The sequence below is a fragment of the Muntiacus reevesi genome, chromosome X, assembly GCF_963930625.1.
Source record: "Muntiacus reevesi chromosome X, mMunRee1.1, whole genome shotgun sequence".
NCBI lineage: Eukaryota > Metazoa > Chordata > Mammalia > Artiodactyla > Cervidae > Muntiacus > Muntiacus reevesi.
The window spans coordinates 147,608,029-147,629,258 of record NC_089271.1 but is presented as its reverse complement, the minus strand read 5'-3'; the positions used below and the strand labels follow the sequence as shown (position 1 = coordinate 147,629,258).

Genomic DNA, 21,230 nt, shown 5'->3' with positions numbered 1-21,230 from the left:
AAAATAAATGACCCAATCAAAAAATGGGCCAAAGAACTAAACAGACATTTCTCCAAAGAAGACATACAGATGGCTAACAAACACATGAAAAGATGCTCAACATAACTCATTAGCAGAGAAACGCAAATCAAAACCACAATGAGGTACCATTACACGCCAGTCAGGATGGCTGCTATCCAAAAGTCTACAAGCAATAAATGCTGGAGAGGATGTGGAGAAAAGGGAACCCTCTTACACTGTTGGTGGGAATGCAAACTAGTACAGCCACTATGGAGAACAGTGTGGAGATTTCTTAAAAAACTGGAAATAGAACTGCATATGACCCAGCAATACCACTTCTGGGCATACACACTGAGGAAACCAGATCTGAAAGAGACACGTGCACCCCAATGTTCATTGCAGCACTGTTTATAATAGCCAGGACATGGAAGCAACCTAGATGCCCATCAGCAGACGAATGGATAAGGAAGCTGTGGTACATATACCCCATGGAATATTACTCAGCCATTAAAAAAGAATTCATTTGAATCAGTTCTAATGAGATGGATGAAACTGGAGCCCATTATACAGAGTGAAGTAAGCCAGAAAGATAAAGAACATTACAGCATACTAACACATATCTATGGAATTTAGAAAGATGGTAATGATAACCCTATATGCAAAACAGAAAAAGAGACACAGAAGTACAGAACAGACTTTTGAACTCTGTGGGAGAAGGTGAGGGTGGGATGTTTTGAGAGAACAGCATGTATATTATCTATGATGAATCAGATCACCAGCCCAGGTGGGATGCATGAGACAAGTGCTTGGGGCTGGTGCACTGGGAAGACCCAGAGGAATCGGGTGGAGAGGGAGGTGGGAGGGGGGATCGGGATGGGGAATACGTGTAACTCTATGGCTGATTCATATCAATGTATGACAAAACCCACTGAAAAAAATTTAAAAAATAAAATTAAAAAAAAAAAAAAAACCTCGAATAGCCAAAGTAATCTTGAAAAAGAAGAATGGAACTGGAGGAATCAACCTGCCTGACTTCAGGCTCTACTACAAAGCCACAGTCATCAAGACAGTGTGGTACTGGCACAAAGACAGAAATATAGATCAATGGAACAGAATAGAAAGCCCAGGGATAAATCCACGAACCTACAGACACCTTATCTTCGACAAAGGAGGCAAGGATATACAATGGAAAAAAGACAACCTCTTTAACAAGTGGTGCTGGGCAAACTGGTCAACCACTTGTAAAAGAATGAAACTACAACACTTTCTAACACCATACACAAAAATAAACTCAAAATGGATTAAAGATCTAAATGTAAGTCCAGAAACTATATAACTCCTAGAGGAGAACATAGGGAAAACATTCTCTGACATGAATCACAGCAGGATCCTCTAAGACCCACCTCCCAGAATATTGGAAATAAAAGCAAAAATAAGGGACCTAATGAAACTTAAAAGCTTTTGCACAACAAAGGAAACTATAAGCAAGGTGAAAAGACAGCCCTCAGATTGGGAGAAAATAATAGCAAATGAAGCAACAGACAAAGGGTTAATCTCAAAAATATACAAGCAACTCCTGAAGCTCAATTCCAGAAAAATAAATGACCCAATCAAAAAATGGGCCAAAGAACTAAACAGACATTTCTCCAAAGAAGACATACAAATGGCTAACAAACACATGAAAAGATGCTCAACATCACTCATTATCAGAGAAATGCAAATCAAAACCACAATGAAGTACCATTACACGCCAGTCAGGATGGCTGCTATCCAAAAGTCTACAAGCAATAAATGCTGGAGAGGGTGTGGAGAAAAGGGAACCCTCTTACACTGTTGGTGGGAATGCAAACTAGTACAGCCACTATGGAGAACAGTGTGGAGATTTCTTAAAAAACTGGAAATAGAATTGCATATGACCCAGCAATACCACTTCTGGGCATACACACTGAGGAAACCAGATCTGAAAGAGACACATGCACCCCAATGTTCATCTCAGCACTGTTTATAATAGCCAGGACATGGAAGCAACCTAGATGCCCATCAGGAGACGAATGGATAAGGAAGCTGTGGTACATATACCCCAAGGAATATTACTCAGCCATTAAAAAGAATTCATTTGAATCAGTTCTAATGAGATGGATGAAACTGGAGCCCATTATACAGAGTGAAGTAAGCCAGAAAGATAAAGATCATTACAGCATACTAACACATATATATGGAATTTAGAAAGATGGTAATGATAATCCTACATGCAAAACAGAAAAAGAGACACAGATATACAGAACAGAGTTTTGGACTCTGTGGGAGAAGGTGAGGGTGGGATGTTTTGAGAGAACAGCATCGAAACATGTATATTATCTATAGTGAAACAGATCACCAGCCCAGGTTGGATGCATGAGACAAGTGCTTGGGCCTGGTGCACTGGGAAGACCCAGAGGAATCGGGTGCAGAGGGAGGTGGGAGGAGTATCGGGATCGGGAATACATGTGAATCCATGGCTGATTCATGTCAATATATGGCAAAACCCACTCAAATGTTGTGAAGTAGTTAACCTCCAACTAATAAAAATAAATGAAAAAAAAAAGAAAACACAGGAGAAAAACCATATGATCATTTCAATAGATGCCGAAAAAGCATTTGACAATCCTCAACAACCACTATGATTAAAACTGTTGGAAAACTAGGACTACAGACAGACTTTCTTAATATGATCAAGGTAATCTACAAAACTCCTACCACTAACATGATATGCAGGAAAATCTAATCCTTCCACTGTGGGTGGGGGAAGGCTGCTGGTCTAGGATTTGGAGGGCCATGGAGAGGACTATCCAGCCAGGGGTTGGGGATCAAGTGCCCTGATTGAAGTACCTGCAGTACTTCAATCGGGCAGTGACCCTGATCCAGCCACCTTCTGTGGCACCAGCGGTTCCCTGGCATACACACCCCACACCCAAGCAGTGCTGCCCCAGCCCCTCATCACCCCCAGCTGTACCTTGCTTATTGATTTGACCCCCTTCCAGACAGACGCAGACCAGCACCCAGCAGGCCAACAGACATAGGGTCACCTCCCAGTTGAGGGCCCCTGGCACCTCCAGCCCCAAGACTTTGTTCCTCGGGAGGGAAAGCCCCTGAGAGTTGTCAGCAGAGGGCCAAGAGACTGGGGGTGTCTTGGGGGACACTGCCTTTCCCACAGCCCTTTAATCCAGCCAGTATCATTGGTGCTTCTTGGGCACCTGGAGTAAGTCCCCAGCCTGGAGTCCCTGCAGTCTGTGTACCTGGAGCCCCAGGTGGCCCAGCCCCATGCCATCCTCAGTAAGTCCAACAGAAGTCTCCGCTTACCTCCCCAGGTGGGCAGGCACAGCCCCCTCCACATCCCTAGTCTCAGGACTCCAGAGCCAGGTCACCCACTCCCATGTGAAGGCACCTGTGCAAGCACACACAAATGGAGACACCCATGTGCACTCATCTGACCCATGCTCTCTCTTTCACACACACACATACACATGCACATGCCCATGTGCATGCATCTGACTACACTCCCTCTGGCACTCACATAAATGCCCATGTGCAAGCACCTGAGCGTGTGCTCGCTCTGCCTCTCTCTCATACATACACATGCCTATGTGCATGCACCTGTTCAAGTGCTCTCTCTCTCTCAAACATACACAGATGCACACACCTATGTACATGCAGCTGTGCAGGCACTCTCTCTCTCTCACACACACACACACACACACACACACACACACATCTATGAGCAGGCACCTGTGCATAGGCACTCTCTCTTGGCACACACACAGGCATGCATACTCACACACCCATGTGCATGCACCTGACCACACGCTCTCTCTTGCCCAAACATACATGCCCATGCTCAAACACCTCCAAAAACAGACACATGCACATGCCTATGTGTGTGAATCTGTGCCCGTGCTCTCTCTCACAAACACATCCATGAACACGCCCATGTGCTCATGCACACAGACGCACTTACACTGACGTGACCTATGTGTGGGGCACCAGAGGGATAGACCAGCCCTGACCCAGGGGTGCCCAATTCCCTTCCGGAAGTCAGTGACAAGGACCTGCTCTCAGCAGGATGATCACCTGTGAATGTAGCCAGGCTGGCAGCAGCAAAGACTTGGAAATGCACAGCGACCGGAGCTCATGCACAGTTTGCAGGTTGGAGCCAGAAACAGTCAAGTGACTTGAAGAGTCGGGCGGGGTCTGTTTGAGCATGCTCACTGAGGAGCTGCCCCCACACTAAAGGGTGGAGCACCACCCAGACGCCTCACGGCTGAGCCATTTACCAGGTTTCCGGCCTGAGGCAGCCCTGACTTGGAGGGCCCAGATCACGTGGGTATGGGTTTGCGCACGCGCATTGGGGCTACATGGCGCGTGAACGCATGAAGCTTCAGGGCGCCCATTGTCGGTGGGAACCAATCGTGAGGCAGGACCAGGGTGGGTTTGCGCAGGCGCTCTGCTGAGTTGCAGGTCTCACTACAGGGCAGATATCTGTGGGGACTGTTCAGTCTTTCCCGCTGCGGAGGGAGAGGCAGAGCGTTCAAGATGGCGTCCGAGGCAAACGGTGGAGGAGTCACGAGGGCAACCGATGAAGACGCAGTTGCCGAGGCCTTTGCAGCTGGCATAGCAGGTGGTGGTCAAGGCGTTCTGGGTGGTGCTGGTGGCCGCAATGGCCCTGGCGACCCAGCTATCCCTGGTGATGCCGTCAGTCGAGGAGTCCCTGGCGGCTCCGGTGACAAGGCTAATCCCAGAGGCCCCAGTGCTACCAGAGAGTCAAGTGATGCAGCCGGTGCCATTCCACAGGTCCTGGGGGCACCCCACGCACCAGGGCCTGGTGGAGATGCTGCACCTGGAGCCGGAGTTCTGAGTAACCGAGCCCTCCAATTGTATCCTATTCTAGGAGCCCCAGTGGGCCGGGCGACCGCAGGGTTTGGGGTGTGGGCTAGGGGTGGTTTGGGAGTTGCAGGTGGCAGGGCCTAAAGTGTGGGAGGAGGGTACTCTGGGGGGCTGGAGGGTATGGGTCTGAGGTGGTCTGGCTGCCAGAGGATAGTGGTGAAGGAAAGCAACCTGAAGGGATCCAGAGGGTTGGGCAGTGATATCCAAGGTATCCAGTGGTGGCCTTGTGGGAGAAAGCGGTTCTCCATGAGCAGGGAGCCTGACGTACAAGCCAAATGACTAGTGCGGATGGTGCCTTAACCATATTTCCACCAGCAACCTCACTATGTCTTTCGCATCGCATGAGGAGGCGGACATCGCCCGCCACTTCTTGACTCCACGTACTCAACTGCAAGGGCCGATTCGGAGGGACCTCGATGTTAATGGCCGCCTGTTGGTTCTGTCAGTTCTAAAGGGGGCCGGGGCCGGGGCTGGGGCCGGGGAGGGAGTGGAGGGCGGTGACCAATCTCGGCCCAGGAGGAGCCATAATGGAGGGTTAAGCCTAGAGGAGAAGTGTGGTGCTCTGGGCTTGTCAGTGTGCGGGGAGAGAGGGAAGGCATGCTCCTCTTCCTCCTTCTTGGCGGGAACTTGAATTTCATTTTCCCTCCCTTTTAGACAATTGACTGCTGAAGACCCTGGCCTGCTCCAGACGTCCATTGCCTTCTGTCTGGACCAGCTTTCCATGGTGATGCGGACCTTGCAGCACTTTGTGCCCCCACTTTATGCTAAGCCTCATCACAGAAGAGGGGCTTAAACCTAGCCTATGTGCCCTAGCCTCAAGTATCCTTCCCCAGCACATTGCTTTCTGATTTAGTTTGATGGGGCTTCATCTAGTGCTTGTGCTGCTGCTTCAGGGCTCAGGGTCCACTTAGTTTGTTTGGTGATTGTTAACTGCAGAAAATAAAACTGAGCTACTGTGCTGTCTCTGACTTTGTTTTTAATGTGTTCACTTCCTAATATTGCATTTGTCTTTTAGTTGGAGGGGAGGTTCTGAGATCCAGGTATTCAAGGAGTACAACATAATAGAAGACAATGTAAGAAGTGGGAAAATAAGAAAGTTGTGTACTGCCATTCAGTATTAATTTTGGAATATTTTGTTAGTTTTATAGTTCAATTTATATATAAAACACCAGAATGTTATTGTTGTTCAGTCTCTAAAGTTGTGCCCAGATGATTGTTTGCGATCCCATGGACTGTAGCACACCAGCCTCTGTGTCCCCGCTGTCTCTTGGAATTTGCTCAGATTCATGTCCATTGAGTCATTGGTGCTATCTAACCATCTCTTCTGTGGCCTCCTCCTTTTGCCTTCAATCTTCTCCAGCATCACAAGTCTTTTCCAGTGAGTCAGCTTTTGGCATCTGCTGGCCAAAGTGTTGAAGCTCTGGCTTCAGCACCAGTCCTTCCAGTGAATATTCAGGACTAATTTCCTTTAGGATTGACTAGTTTGATCTCCTTGCAATTCAAAGCACTCTCAAGAGTATCCTTGTATCGTGAAACCCTGCTAAACTCACTAATTAATTGCAATAGCTCTTTTGTAGATCCCATTGAACTCCCTCTTCGACAATCATTTTGTCTGTAAATACATGCACATTTATTTTTTTCCTTTCTAATTAATGGATTTTAACTGATTTCTGTTAAAATGAAATCTTCCAACACTTTGGCCACCTGATGTGAAGAGCCAACTCACTGGCAAAGACTCTGATGCTGAGAAATTTTGAAGGCAGGAGGAGAAGGGAATGACAGAAGATGAGATGGTTGGATGGCATCACAACAACAGACATGAGTTTCAGCAAGTTCCAGGAGATGGTGAAGGACAGGGAAACCTGATCTGCTGCTGTTCATGGAATCGAAAATAGTTAGACACGACTGAGTGACTGAACAACAACACACTGATTTATGTTTTAATGGATTTGACTTTCCTGCTTCTTTGCTTCCTGGTAATTTTAGATTGGATGCCAAGCAATATCACATTTCCCATGCATGCTTAATATATTTCTGTGCCTAAACTTATTCTTGAGCTTTATTCTGGAATCCTGTTAAGTTGCTTGGAAACAGTTTGATCCTTTTTGGGTCTTACTTATTAAGATTGACTTTGTATGACCAGAGCAGATCTTAATGTAGGATGAACTTAATTAACTGAAATCATCAATGTCTGAGAAGGCTATAGTTGGAAACAAAGACTCCTTTTAAAACTGTTATTTATGAAAACAATTTATTTATGAAAATTCTTTATTTTTGGCTGCACTGCATCTTGTTAACTGTGTGCAGGTTTTCTGTACTTGCAGTCAGCAGGGGCTACTCTCTAATTGCTGTGCTCAGGCTTCTCATTGCAGAGGTTTCTCTTGTCGAGGAGCACAGACTTTAGATAGTGGTGAGCTCAGTTGTTGTGGCACACGAGCTTGGCTGCCCCAGGCATGTGGGATATTCCTAGCCCAGGGATTGAACACATGTGCCCTGCATTAGCAGGCAGAATCTTTACCACTGGACCACCAGGGAAGCCAAAACAAGGACCCTTATACAGTATCAGAGTGGTAGTAAAATCTATCTGGACATTTCATTGGCACGTTCTATTACGTTTAAGATGCACATATCCTTTGACCCCCTTTTGGAGTCTATCATAGGAAAATTCTTGTATATGTGAGCAAGGCAGAATCGACCATAGTATTAATTACTGCATTGTTTGTCACTGTGAAAATTTGGTAGAATGTAAATCCAGGGGGAGATGTTGAGTAAATCAGGGGAAGTCAAGCCTGCTGGAATAACATGTGGCAATCAGAGAGCAAATCAGATAGCTGGGAAGTAATATGGAAAGATATGAAAGCAAATTGCAGAATTCTGGGTCTTGCATATTTCTGTCTTTCAGTACATTCTGACCATATGAACATGTGGGATAATGCTGAGTATTATCACACAGCATGAATCCCCCTCAACTGTCAATGTCATCAGTGGACATTAGGGAAAAACATTTAAGTATTTAGGTTTCCTTGTTGATTAAATAACTTCATAAACAGTCATGACTTTTGAAATGATGTTGCTTTGGAAAATAATGGTCTGCTCCATTTCCCTGTTGAAAAAAAAACACTTCCGTAGAAACTTTAATTAAGCAAAGGTCTGTGAGGGAGCATTGGGAGGATGACACCCCCAAAAGTGGATGTGGACCCCCAGAGTCAGGGGATGGAAGTTGATGGGAGGGTCAGTAGCAGGGCCCATGCTTGCATTAATGAAGAATCTTTCCTATCTCACTTTAAAAAAAATAAAAATTGATTTTTGAATTTGAGGAAAAGTCTACACCAACTTCAAGCACATCTATGGGTTTTGTCACTTGGCATCCATTTTCCTTCTCGGTTCTGGTATCCTCCTGTCACCCTGGGAAATCACTCCTTTCCTTTTCTCTCACCCATTATGATTATCATAGAGTTGACTTCACCTCTGATTCCCAGAGTGGGCAGGTGGCTCATCAGAGCACTGCTTTCCTCCAGCCATGGTGATAACATCCAACCAGCGACACTTTGGGAGCTGTAGGGGAGGCAGGCTGGCAAGGGACAGAAGGGGAGCTGAAACAAGAAGGCAGATCTCAGAGAACCAAATGCTGGATCCAGCCTTGCCTGAACCTTGCCTGAAGACAAAAACTACCTCTGTACCTTGTAGTTACATAGACCCAGAAATTCTTCCTTTGGCTTAAACCAAGGTGGTTATTTTTTATTGATTTCTTCCTTTTTTTGTAATAGCAAAGTCTTCACTATTATTGAATTGAGGTACCACAGTTTTATGTATTAATTTTCTTGCTAAGGGACTCGCTCGCTCTCTCTCTTGCTAATAGGATCTCGCTAAGGGATAGCTAAGAGACCACCAAGCCATATGGTAAAAAAGGAGACAAATGAGAGTTTTTGTTGGTAAATCACCAATGGGGGAGGGAAGTATTTACAATGGGCAGATGGAGGAAAGGGCAAAAGCTGGAGAAGGGGCACTGGGGACAGCCCTTTATAGACAATGCTCCCCAAACTGGCCCAGAATGGTGAAGTCAGTTCACCAGGGGGATGGGACTCTCATCTGATTCTTCCTTCTTCTGTCAGCAAACTTGGAAAAATTCAGCTAAATTTGACCCCATACATGGACTACTGAAGCTGCCAGGTTGCTTTAAAACCTGTCAGGTCCTGTAATTACTCAGTTCCAAATCCTCCAGAAGGCTCCCTCTCAGAGTTCAAGCCACAGCCTTTCAGTGGCCTGTTAAGTCCTATGTGCTCCAGCCTGCATCTTCTCTGGCTTCATAACTTCCCTTTCTCATATCCCGTTGCCTGCTTGGATCCAGACACACAGGGCTCCTTTCCCTTTATGAAACATTAGGGTCCATTTAAGAAAATTTGTCACACACAAATTTGCGTGTGAAAACCATGAGAGAAATTGAAGAAAACCTAAAAATACAGAGATGTATCACATTCATGTTCTTCAATCATGTCTGATGAGAAGAACTGATATTGTCCAGGCCTCAGTTTCCCCCAAACTCATCTGTAGACTCCCTCAAAATGCCAGCAAATATTTTTGTAGAAATTGATGAGTTGATTTCTTAAACAAATATTTACTTTCTTTATTTTGCTGCATCAGATCTAATCTGGGGAATGGAACCTTCATTGTGTCATGCAGTATCTCTTGTTGCAGTGCACAGATACTCTAGTCACGATGCCCAGTCTCAGTAGTTGCTCCACTGCATGTAGAACCTTTGTTCCCTGACCAGAGATGGAAGCAATATCCCCCACATTGTGAGGCAGATTCTTTTTAAAAGATTTGTTTGTTTGTTTATGTAATTTTGGTTGGACTGGGTCTTTGCTGTTGCACACATGGAGTTTTTCTAGTTGTGGTGATTGTGGATGTGCTCTGTGACTTCTCTTGTTGCAGAGCACAGGCTCTAGTCACTCCAGCATCAGTAGTTGCAGCTGGCAGACTCTAGAGCACAGGCTCAGTGGTTGCGGTATTCGGGCTTAGTGGCCTTGTACCTTGTGGGCTCTTCCCAGAATAGGGATTGAACCTGTGTTCCTTGCATTGTCAGGTAGAGTCTCAACCACTGGACAACCAGAGAATTCCCTGATGAGCTAATATTGAAATTTATGTGAGAACAGAAGTGGCCAATAGCCCAAACAATTGTGACTATGCACAAACTGAAAGACTAACACAGCCTAATTTCATAACTTACTCTGCATGTCCAGTACTGGAGCTATGGATCCATGGGACAAGACTGACAGTCCAGAAGCATTTCCAGACATATGTATGTGGTCAGTGGATATTCAGCAGAGGAGTATAGATAATTCAAAGGAGAGGAGAATAGTCTTATTGAACAAATGGTTGTGGAATATCCATATGGGGAAAAACAAACCTGGAGTGGGTTCCCATTTCCTTCTCCAGGGGATCTTCCCCACTCAGGAGTTGAACCTGTGTCTATTGTGTCTCTTGCATTGACATGTGGCTTCTTTACCATTAGCACCACCAGGAAAGCCCAAAAGAAGGTGCATGGCTTTACAAATTGGACCACCTGAATGATTTCCCTACAGTGAGTTCACTGACATCATCCACTCATGCCTGCTGCGTGTTCTTTCCCAACCCTTCAAACAGGTCCAGCTTAGCATCTGCAGCCTTTGACACATCTACTTTGACATGTGTTTCAACCTAAATATCAGCTTTATTACTGATGAAACTGATTGGGAAGAATGTGGCTTCAGCAGCTGTTGTTGTTCAGTCTCCCAGGCACGCCTGACTCTTTGCGACCCCATGGACTGGAGCACACCAGGCCTCCCTGTCCCTCACCATCTCCCAGAGTCTGTCCAAGTTCATGCTCATTACATCTGTGATGCTGTCCAGCCATCTCATCCTCTGACACCCTTTTCTCCTTCTTCCCTCCACCTTTCCGAGCATCAGGATCTTTTCCAATGAGTTCTCTCTTTGCATCAGATGACCAAAATTTTGGAACTTCAGCTTTAGCATCTATCCTTCCAGTGAATATTCAGGGTTGGTCTCCCATAAGATTGACTGGTTTCATCTCCTTGCTGTCCAAGGGAATTTCTGGAGTCTTCTCCAGCACAACAGTCTGATGGCATTAATTCTTTGGTGCTCTGACTTCTTTATGGTCCAGCTCTCATAATCATTTGTGATTACTGAGAAGACCATGAGTTCAGTTCAGTCACTTAGTCATGTCTGACTCTTTGTGACACCATGGACTGCAGCACGCCAGACTTCCCTGTCCATCACCAACTCCCGGAGCCTACTCAAACATGTCCACTGAGTCAGTGATGTCACCCACCCATCTCATCCTCTGTCGTAACCTTTCCCTCCTGCCTTCAATCTTTCCCAGCATCAGGGTCTTTTCAAATGAGTCAGTTCTTCACACCAGGTGGCCAAAGTATTGGAGTTTCAGCTTCAACATCAGTCCTTCCAATGAATATTCAGGACTGATTTCCTTTAGAATGGACTGGTTGTATCTCCTGGCTGTCCAAGGGACTCTCAAGATTCTTCTCCAACACCACAATTCAAAAACATCAAATTTTCAGTGCTCAGCTTTATTTATAGTCCAACTCTCACATCTATACATGACTACTGGAAAAACCATAGGTTTGACTGGATGTACCTTTGTTGGCTTTTTAACATACTGTCTAGGTTGGTCATAACTGTTCTTAAAAGGAGTAAGTGTCTTTTAATTTCATGGCTACAGTCACCATCTGCAACCATTACCATTTTGGAGGCCCCCAAAATAAAGTCTGTCACTGTTTCACTGTTTCCATTGTTTCCCCATCTATTTGACATGAAGTGATGGGACCAGATGCCATGATCCTAGTTTTCTGAATGTCGAGTTTTAAGCTAACTTCTTAACTCTCCTCTTTCATTTTCATCAAGAGGCCTTTTAGTTCCTCTTTTCCTTCTGCCACAAGTGTGGTGTCATCTGCATATCTGAAGTTATTGATATTTCTCCCAGAAAACTTGATTCCAGCTTGTGCTTCATCCAGCCCAGCATTTCACAAGATGCAATCTGCATATAAGTTAAATAAACAGGGTGACAATATACAGCCTTGATGTACTCCTTTCCCAATTCAGAACCAGTCTGTTGTTCCATGTCCAGCTCTAACTGTTGCTTCTTGACTGGCATACAGATTTCTCAGGAGGCAGGGCAGGTGGTCTGGTATTCCCAACTCTTGAAGAATTTTCCACAGTTTGTTGTGATCCATATAGTCAAAGCCTTTGGCATAGTGAATAAAACAGAAGTAGATGCTTTCCTGGAACTCTCTTGCTTTTTTCATGATCCAACAGATGTTGGCAATTTGATCTCTGGTCTCTCTGCCTTTTCTAAATCCAGCTTGAACATCTGGAAGTTCACGGTTCATATACTGTTGAAGCCTGGCTTGGAGATTTTTAAGCATTACTTTGCTAGTGTATGAGATGAGTGCAATTGTGCAGTAGTTTGAGCATTATTTGGCATTGCCTTTCTTGGGGATTGGAACAAAAACTGACCTTTTCCAGTCCTGTGGCCACTGATGAGTTTTCACATTTGCTGTCATATTGAGTGCAGTAGTTTCACAGCATCATCTCTTAAGATTTGAAATAGCTCTTCTGGAATTCCATGATCTCCACTAGCTTTGTTTGTGGTGATGCTTCCTAAGGCCAAGTTGACTTTGCATTCCAGGATGTCTGCCTTTAGGTGAGTGATCACACCATTGTGATTATATGGGTCATGAAGATCTTTTTTGTATAGTTCTTCTGTGTATTCTTGCCACCTCTTCTTAATATCTTCTGCTTCTGTTAGGTTAATACCACTTCCGTCCTTTATTGAGCCCATCATTGCACGAAATGTTCACTTAGTATCTCTAATTTTCTTGAAGACATCTCTAGTCTTTCCCATAGCCTTGAGTATATGGACCTTTGTCAGCAGAGTGATTTCTCTGGTTTTCAATAGCCCGTCTAGATTTGTCATCATTTTCCTGTTAAGAAGCAATTGTCTTCTGATTTCATGGCTGCAGTCACCATCCAGGGTGATTTTGGAGCTCAAGAAGAGGAAATCTGTCACTACTTCCACCTTTTCTGCCTCTATTTGCCATGTAGTAATGGGGCCAGATGCCATAATCTTAGTTTTTTAATATTTAGTCTTAAGCCAACTCTTTCAATATCCACCTTCACCCTCATCAAGAGGCTATTTCATTTTTGCTTTCTGCCATTAGAGTGGTGTCATCCATGTATCTGAGGTTGTTGATGTTACTCCCAGCTGTGTTTCTCTCCTGGCTTGTAACTTATCCAGCCTGACATTTCTCATGATGTGCTCAGCATATAGGTTAAACAAACAGGGTGACAGCAGACAGCCCTGTCATACTCCTTTCTCAATCCTGACCAGTCAGCTTTTCCATACAGGGTTCTAACAGTTGCTTTTTGACCTGCAGAGAGGATTCTTAGGAGACAGGCAGGATGGTCTGCTATTCTCATCGCTCTAAGAACTTTCCACAGTTTGTCTTGATCTACACAGTCAAAGGCTTTAGCATAGTTGAGGAAACTGAGGCAGATGTTTTTCTGAAATTCCCTTGCTTTCTCTATATTCCATAGAACGTTGCTAATTTGACCTCTAATTCATCTTCCTTTTCTAAACTCAGCTTGGACATCTGGAAGTTTCCCACTTTCCCAGGCTGCTGCCTCCCACTGTCAGGTTCATTCCCTGCCACCCTCTGATATGTGTGACAGACCCATTTTATTTCACACATATTGTCTCACATTTACTTTCTCATAGTTATTCAGAGTATCTGTCACATGCACTCTTTCTGTAATATTCCCGTGTCACTCTATAATGCTTTTCCCATCACACTTATTCTCTCTCACACCCTATCTTAGACTGTATCTCTGACATTCTGCCATACACTCCTTCTGTCATGGATTTTGCATTTAAGTCTTTTGTGTCACATGCTGTCCTTTTAAACTCCTGTCCTGATCATGCATTCACTCTCTTACACTCACTCAAAAGCATTCACCTGTCACAGTGGTAAACTCTCTGTGAAACTCATTCTATCATACACTCACTTTCCTTCATAGTTCTGTCATTGTCTGTGTCACACACATTATTCATAATTGTCATTATCATTTTCCTTTGCAGATCTCACGATTCAGACTCAAGTTTAGTGCCTGATGAAGCACTGCTGTCATCACAGTTTTGAGAAATGCAGAAATCAAAATGCTCAAGACTTTGAGAGGCTGCTGTTGGTGAGATAGTGGGTGTTTGTGATTTGTTTGGAGGAGACCTGCATCATAGGAGACAGGATACTGACATGGCAATACTGTCTGAAAACTGACGTGATGGACGAACACATGAAAGCTCATGGACCATGGGAAATGCGAGCTATCACTCCAGTCAAAGAGCACAGGCATATATATGGAGTGGGCAGAGGGGGGACGCTGGTGGGTTGGTCCTTCGCCCTTAATCCCACCTTACTCTAGTGAGATCCTTCTATGGCATATGTTGGAGCAATCAAAGTTGCATTGTGGAACTAGCTTTAGGACTTGAGCCTGGAAAGCCGTCATTTGTGTCTTGGTGGTGTCCCTGTGGACACTTGGAGGGATCTGTTCCACGCTGTCTAGGCCAGCACTGGAGCAGCCTGTGTGTGCAAGTGCATCGGGGGCACCTGAAGTGAGTGTGGCTTTGTGAAGGAGCCGAGTCCCTCCAGCCCCACGGGGTCTCCATAGTGGCCCATGGGTGGGTGGCCGGGCAGTCTGGGCGGTAACCAATCTGGTGTGAGGAGGACAAGCCCTGAGGGGAGCCTGTGAAGGCGCACTTTTGGCGTCCTTACATAGAAGGTGGGTGACTTTGTGAGGGGCTCAGTCTCTCTGCATCTTATGTTGGCGTCTGAGGGAGACGCGTGGCAGCCATGCAGGCGTCGGGTGGTGGCGCAGGTGGTGCAGAGGGCCGAGATGACCAGCATAGCTCCAGAACACCTGCTTCCCAGAATGGTTCAGGCAGGGCTGAAGGTGAGGATGGTCACCGGGCCCCAGAAGGCCGGGGTGGGCCTGGCAGAGGAAGAGAGGCGATGGAAGCTGCTGTAGCTCGTCCCCGGGGTGAGCGGGCACCAGGTGGCCTAGGACCTGCTGGAGATGTAGCGCCCTTGGCTGTAAGGCCTAGACGTGGACAAGTGGTGCTGTATCCTTTTCATGGAGCCTCCCTGGGCACGGTCAGTGGTATGGTGGTGGGAAACTTGCCGGCAGCCTGACGAAGGGATAGAAGGGAGCACGGGGCAATTCAGGGCAGCAGGAGTGGGCAGCCTGGAAGGAAAGGAGGTTGTCAAGGCCCGAGGAGCCTGGAGGGTGGGGAAGATGGACCGAAGGGTTAGGGAGGCAGCTCAAGGTGGTCACAGGCTGTGGTTGGGAGCATGGGCATCCTGGGGTAAAAACGGGCCTCTTAGGTGTGAGGAAGCCCGAGATACAACAAATTCTGTAATGGACGATGCCTTAACCGTGTCTCACCCAGCACACTCAGAGTGCCTTAAGGCTTACAGATCTCTGCTCCCAGATGCCCAACACCACCAAGGATTGATTTGGAAGGAATTTGCAGTGAATGGCAGTGACCTAATTTTGTCAGTTCTAGAAGAGTTTGCCTTGGGGAGTGGGGGGGGGGGGGCGGCAGGTGCTATGGTCTGAGCTTTCTTAAGAGTGCTGTGATGGAGACACTGAGGGGCTTGGTATAAGGAGGGAGGCTGGTACCCTGGACTTACAGGAATGATCTCCCCTTTAACCTTATTTTCCCCGCTTTTAGTAGATGGACTGCTGAAGACCTTGCTTTCATCTGACTTTCCATCAACCCGATCAGCTTTCCCTGGTGATTCAGAACATTCGGTGCCTTGGGCTCCCACCTCCCCAAGCCTCAGCTGAGGAAAGGGGCTGAGGCCTAACCTTGTGTCCCCTATTGGGCGAGGCATAGGGAATTCTAACTATGCCACTTTGTTATCAAGTAATCGCCACTTTGTTATTTGAGTTTATCTTTTTGCCTGTACTGGCCTTTGGTATCTCTTGGTTCACTTGCTTTCTTTCCCTGCTGCTTGAGGAGTGGGATGCTTCACTGTTTATTCAGCAGAAAATAAATCTAAGTTACTATTTTGTGTCTCAGTTTCTTTTCAGCTAATGCACTTCTGGAATTTAAAAAAAACTTTATATCTTTGTTCTAGTGTTAGATGGAAGGTTTTGAAATTTCATTATTCCAGTAGGACAAGGTAATTGAAACAATTTAGGAAAATGAAAATCGAGCCCTATGTTCAATACTAAATGTTATCAAATTAAATAATATTTTCTAGTTGTACTTGCACATTAAATTTATAACAGCATGTAAAAAAAAAATAAATTTATAACAGCATGTAATGTTCATTTCAGTCACTCAGTCCTGTCCGGCTCTTTGGGACCCCATGGACTGCAGCACGCCAGGCCTCCCTGTCCATCACCACCTCCCTGAGCCTGCTCACACTCATGTCCATCGAGTCGGTGATGCCATCCAACCATCTCATTCTCTGCTGTCCCCTCTTTTCATCTTATCAAGTTTAGCATTAAATATTCTCCTGATTTTTTTTCATTTAATATACTAGCTTTTCCACTTTCTAAAAGCTCTTCAAAAATGTGTTATTGAATAGATATAAGATTCATCATAATGTAATTATTGGGAACTTTCCAAGCAGCCCAGTGGTTAAGACTTTCCACTTCCAGTGCAAAGGCTGCAGGTTCAATCCCTGGCAGTAGAACTAAGATCCCACATGCCATGTAGCGTGGCCAAAAAATTAAAATTGAGTCTTTAAATAAAAATAACAAAAATAACAATGTAACTATTGAACATTTAAGTTGTTTCCAGTTTTTTATTAATGTGGTTTATGGTTCAGTGCAATTCATGTATATAATTCTTTCCATTGATGGTTCTTTCCTTAAAGTATTAATATATTCCAAAAGTTAGAAATATTGAACTAAATGTTTACTACTTTATTTCTTTTTTAAGACTCTTGATCACAGGGAATTCCCTGGTGGTCCAGTGATCAGGACTCCAGGCTTCCACTCCAGGATGCATGGCTTGGTCCCATGGCAGGGAAATAAGATCCTACAAACCATGAGATGCAGCAAAACATAACAAAAGACAGGAAACAGACTCTTTTTTTTTAAGACTCTTAAACACAACTTCTCTTCAGAAAATATACCTGCTACCAGATTTTTGGTTTCCCAACATCCTTGTCACAGTTGGCTTGGTTTCCTACTAAAATAAAAAACTTAGTTTGCATGAAGAGAGAAAAAATCTAGGTACCCTAAAATAAGAATTTTTTGGCTGACTGGACTTATTTCAAGTCAGTGAAGAAAAGTGCTGGGACAATTATGTTGAGTAATTCGGTGTGGGGAATTCACACTCAAATCTTTTTTTCTACAAACTCGTTAAATTCACTGATTAGTTCTTGTCAACAATTTGTAAATTCCATTTGATTTTCTGCATAGACGATCATGTTGTCTGCAGATAGTTTTACTTTTTCCTTTCCAGTAGAGATGCCTTTTATCAATTGATTTCTCTCCTCATGATGGTTTGGATATTTCTGATTCTTGGCATACTGTTTTCCTTGGGTGATGGGTATATTTTTCCCTAGGTATATTCCACAACTTTAAAAAATGTAATGTTGTTTACTTACCTAGAAACACTTTGATCCTGTTGAGTCTTGCCTTAAGGTTTGATCGGTGGAAGTTTGAGACAAGATCCCTCTGAGTCCTGTATATGATGTCACCTGAATGAAGAGTTTCTGCTATGGCTCCAGCAGACTCTCTGCCCATGTGCAGGGTTCTCTCCTCCCTCTGCCGCCATCTCCTCTCTGTTCTGCCACCTGCCAGCTCCAATAGCCTGTGCTCTGCAATCCCCCCTCAACACCCAGGGGACCGACAGGACATGGCCTGGGCAGTTTATGTAGACAGCAAGCTGGGACAGCTGCACAGCTTGTCTCTTCCGTGTCTCAGTTCCCAGGGGTCACTGCTGATCCTCCCTGGCCTGATGCCCAGGTTTTTCACAGCCTGAGCTTCATATATTTTGGCCACTTTTAAGGGGATCTTTGAAGCCAGTGGCAGGGCACAACCTTTCCTGTTCCTCCATGTGCATGAATAGAGACTGCTGTGATAGAACCCAGAGAGCTCTGACCCTGTGCACTGGAGGGAGGCAGGTGCTGCTGCCAGGGATGGAGGCAATGGTCCTGGGGGTGACGGTGATTGAGTATCTCAGCCACCAGCACCCAGCAGTTCTACTGGCTACAGTGATCTTTTCTTTCAAAATGTAAGCCACATATGTCTCCCCTATTCAGTTCCTTTCACTGGCTTTATTCTCACTCAGAATATAAGGCAGAGGTGCTTATAATGCCCAGAAAGGCCCCACATTTTCATCTGTGAACCCCATTGCCTCTGTATCTCCTCTGCTATGCTCACTCTTGTTTAGTCCATGCCGAACACACTGGCCTCTTGGCTGCACCTTCAACATTCCAGGTTTTCTGATGAATTAGTGCTTTTGCATAGTCTGTTCTCCCTGCCTTGACTACACTCTCAAATATAGCTCCTGGCCACCTCAATCTTCTCCAAATCTGCCCAGGCCTCATCTTCTCACCTGACTTGCTCCTGCCACCACCCTCCCCACAGCCCGGTGGGAAGTCAATCCTCTTCACCCTGATTTTCCCCACACTGTTCATCCCCTTCTATAATACAGTATAATTTACAAATGACTTAGATCAAGCAGAAGGGACATGTTCCATTGATTGCCCTGCCTTCCAAACAGAGGTCTCCCAGGAAGCTATGTCCGTGTGTGGTGCCAGAGTGGAGTCAGGTTCACAATTGGCCTTGTAGAGTTCCAGTCACTGGCAGCCTTGACTGGAAAGGCCACCCTGTCCCTTAGGCTCTCCAGTGCCCCATCTGCCATCAGTGAATTGCCCATGTGGGAGGGGTCTGTGTCTCAGTTCTGCTCTCTCCCATCAGGCCCCCTGCTCTAGCCTGCATAGTGCCACTCTGTCTCAAAAATATAATTTATAAAAACAAATGGCACAATTAAAATAAATAATAATAAATGCAATTTCAGGTCAAGAAAATAAACTTGAAAGCTGGAAAATTAGGGAGGTGCCTGGTGGAGTAACGGGCCAGTGCTCAAGGGACCTGGAGTTCAGAGACCTTCAAGTTAGGTTTCCTGGCCCTTTCATCTCAGGTTAGCCTTCTGGGCCAACATACCCTTCTTTAGATCGGGGGCTAGGTCTGGAGTGTCAGGTAAAACCGTTCGTGGTAATCGGCCTAATTCTTGACCATGGTGAAGAAGTTCCCGTGGCTTCTCCTCCTTTCCCTCAGCACCAGGATTCCTCTTGGCTGTAGGGTCTGTGCCTTTGGCCTGGTTCCCCCAAACCCAAACCCCGATTACTCTGGTTGTCCCTGCCTTACATCATGTCCTAGAGACGCTGCTGATCCGGCACCCAGGGCAGCTGGGAGCACCAGCCATGGGGAGAAGTGAGGTGAGGGTACAACAGACCCCTGCTGTTGATTTTTAATGTCAGTATTGAAGGTCACCTTATCTGCGGTATCTGGCAGGGCCGTTGATTTTACTGCCAACTACTGAAGCTAGTTTCTGACCCAGAAAAAGGACGTGTTTTGGCTGACCGGAAGCAGTGTTGTTACAGCCACCTGCTGAACCACTTGCAGCAAAGAACATGGATGTGGGGCATTCCATGTGAGTCAGGTTAGTCCTGTTGTACTTGAAAATGGCAGGGAAGTCTATTTTCATCACTGAACCTTCAAAATGTTTTCCAAGCTTTTATCAGAGGTCATTATTCACCTCTGTAAATTATTGTCCTATAAGAGGACACTTAGGTCATGATTCTTACTTATAACTTTTATTAATGCCAGAAATGAAACAGTGAAACCACAGTGAATTTTTCAAAATGGCATGATTTTGTCACATTCACAGTCTCCAGGGCTTGAGACTTCAGCATCGTCTCCTGAGGGGCACAATCCAACCCACAGCCACCCTCCACCACCTCCCTCTTCACTCTGAGCACAAGCCCTCAGCATGTCCCCTGAGGCCTACACATCTAGCCCCTCCCTGTAAGCTCTCGGGCCCTGTCCTGCTGCTCTCCTCTTCACCCACTCTGCTCCAGCCTCACTGGTCTCCTCACACTCCCAAACCTCCCTCAAGTCTTCACTCAGTCTTTGCTTCACAACAAAGCCGATCCCAACCACCTGGTTGAAAATGGAATACCACTCCTCCAAGTGCTCCCTCTCTTTTCTCCTGCTGCACATCAGGCCACAGTTCTCACCACCTTCCCATAGGCTACCTAGTGTCATCGTTTTTTTCATTTCTTGACAGTCTGTCCTGGCTGGACTGGAACTTCCACAGAGGCCTGGAACAGTGTCCAGGAAAACTTTTTCCTTAAGTTACCAAATAAATAAAGCTACTATAGAAAATGTAAGAAAATATCCTTGTGAGCTAGGAGTAGGGAAGTACTTCCTAAACATTGTTTTAATCCCATAGCAGATTAAATCAAGAATATACTGATATTTATTTTCAATATCCTGCTAATCATCAAGAAGACAGCTACAATTATGATTTGTGAAAATGGGCAAAGAATACAAATAGGCTAGTTACAGAAGAGGAAACCCTCAAAGGTCACAGGATGCACTAGGAGTAAAGATGGGTCAGCATACAAGGGAGCAGCCTGGCACGACTGACTCCAGTGAAGCTTGCATATCCGTGAACTCCAGCATTTCTGCTCCTGGGAAATTGTGACCAATCCACTCAGTGGGGATGTATGAGGGTGTCCTCACAGTGTCGTCAGAGCCACCTAGACGTCCCACTGACTCTCCTTCTGCCCTAATGTCAGACCTTCAGCTGGGTCTGGTTAATACATGAGTTTCCACTTGTGGGATGGACAACAGCAGAACTCAACATGCTAGACCCTTTCTCAGTACCTTCTTTGGTCTTTCCTCCCACATGTCTGACCAAAGTGTCCACACCTACTCATACCCATGTGACACTGGTTCTGCCCTGACATGATTTGTCTCCAGGGATGAGGGTGAAAACCTATTAATATCTTCTAAACCTACAATGAAAACTGTAACAGTATCAGCTCATGGCTCCCCATTTGTAGCACCCACAGGGGAGCTTTCGACAGACAGCTCATTTAGTCATCTGTAAGTGACTCGAGGCTTTACTTCCCAATTGCTTTTGTAAAGGATCCCTAGCCCAGCTCTGCACTGCTCTTTACTCAGAGAAGCTGGCCTGCTCTCCTGTT

General features: G+C 45.5%; 1 protein-coding gene across 1 annotated transcript in view; it reads right to left on the bottom strand.

Annotated features, from left to right (window-relative positions):
* The window catches only part of LOC136154762 (PAX-interacting protein 1-like), an 85,757-nt gene that overhangs the window by 60,249 nt on the left and 4,278 nt on the right, over positions 1–21,230 (bottom strand). The window contains 2 exon segments of the mRNA XM_065916918.1: positions 4,392–4,541; positions 4,588–4,765. Of these exon segments, the coding sequence (XP_065772990.1) occupies positions 4,392–4,541; positions 4,588–4,765 (328 nt within the window).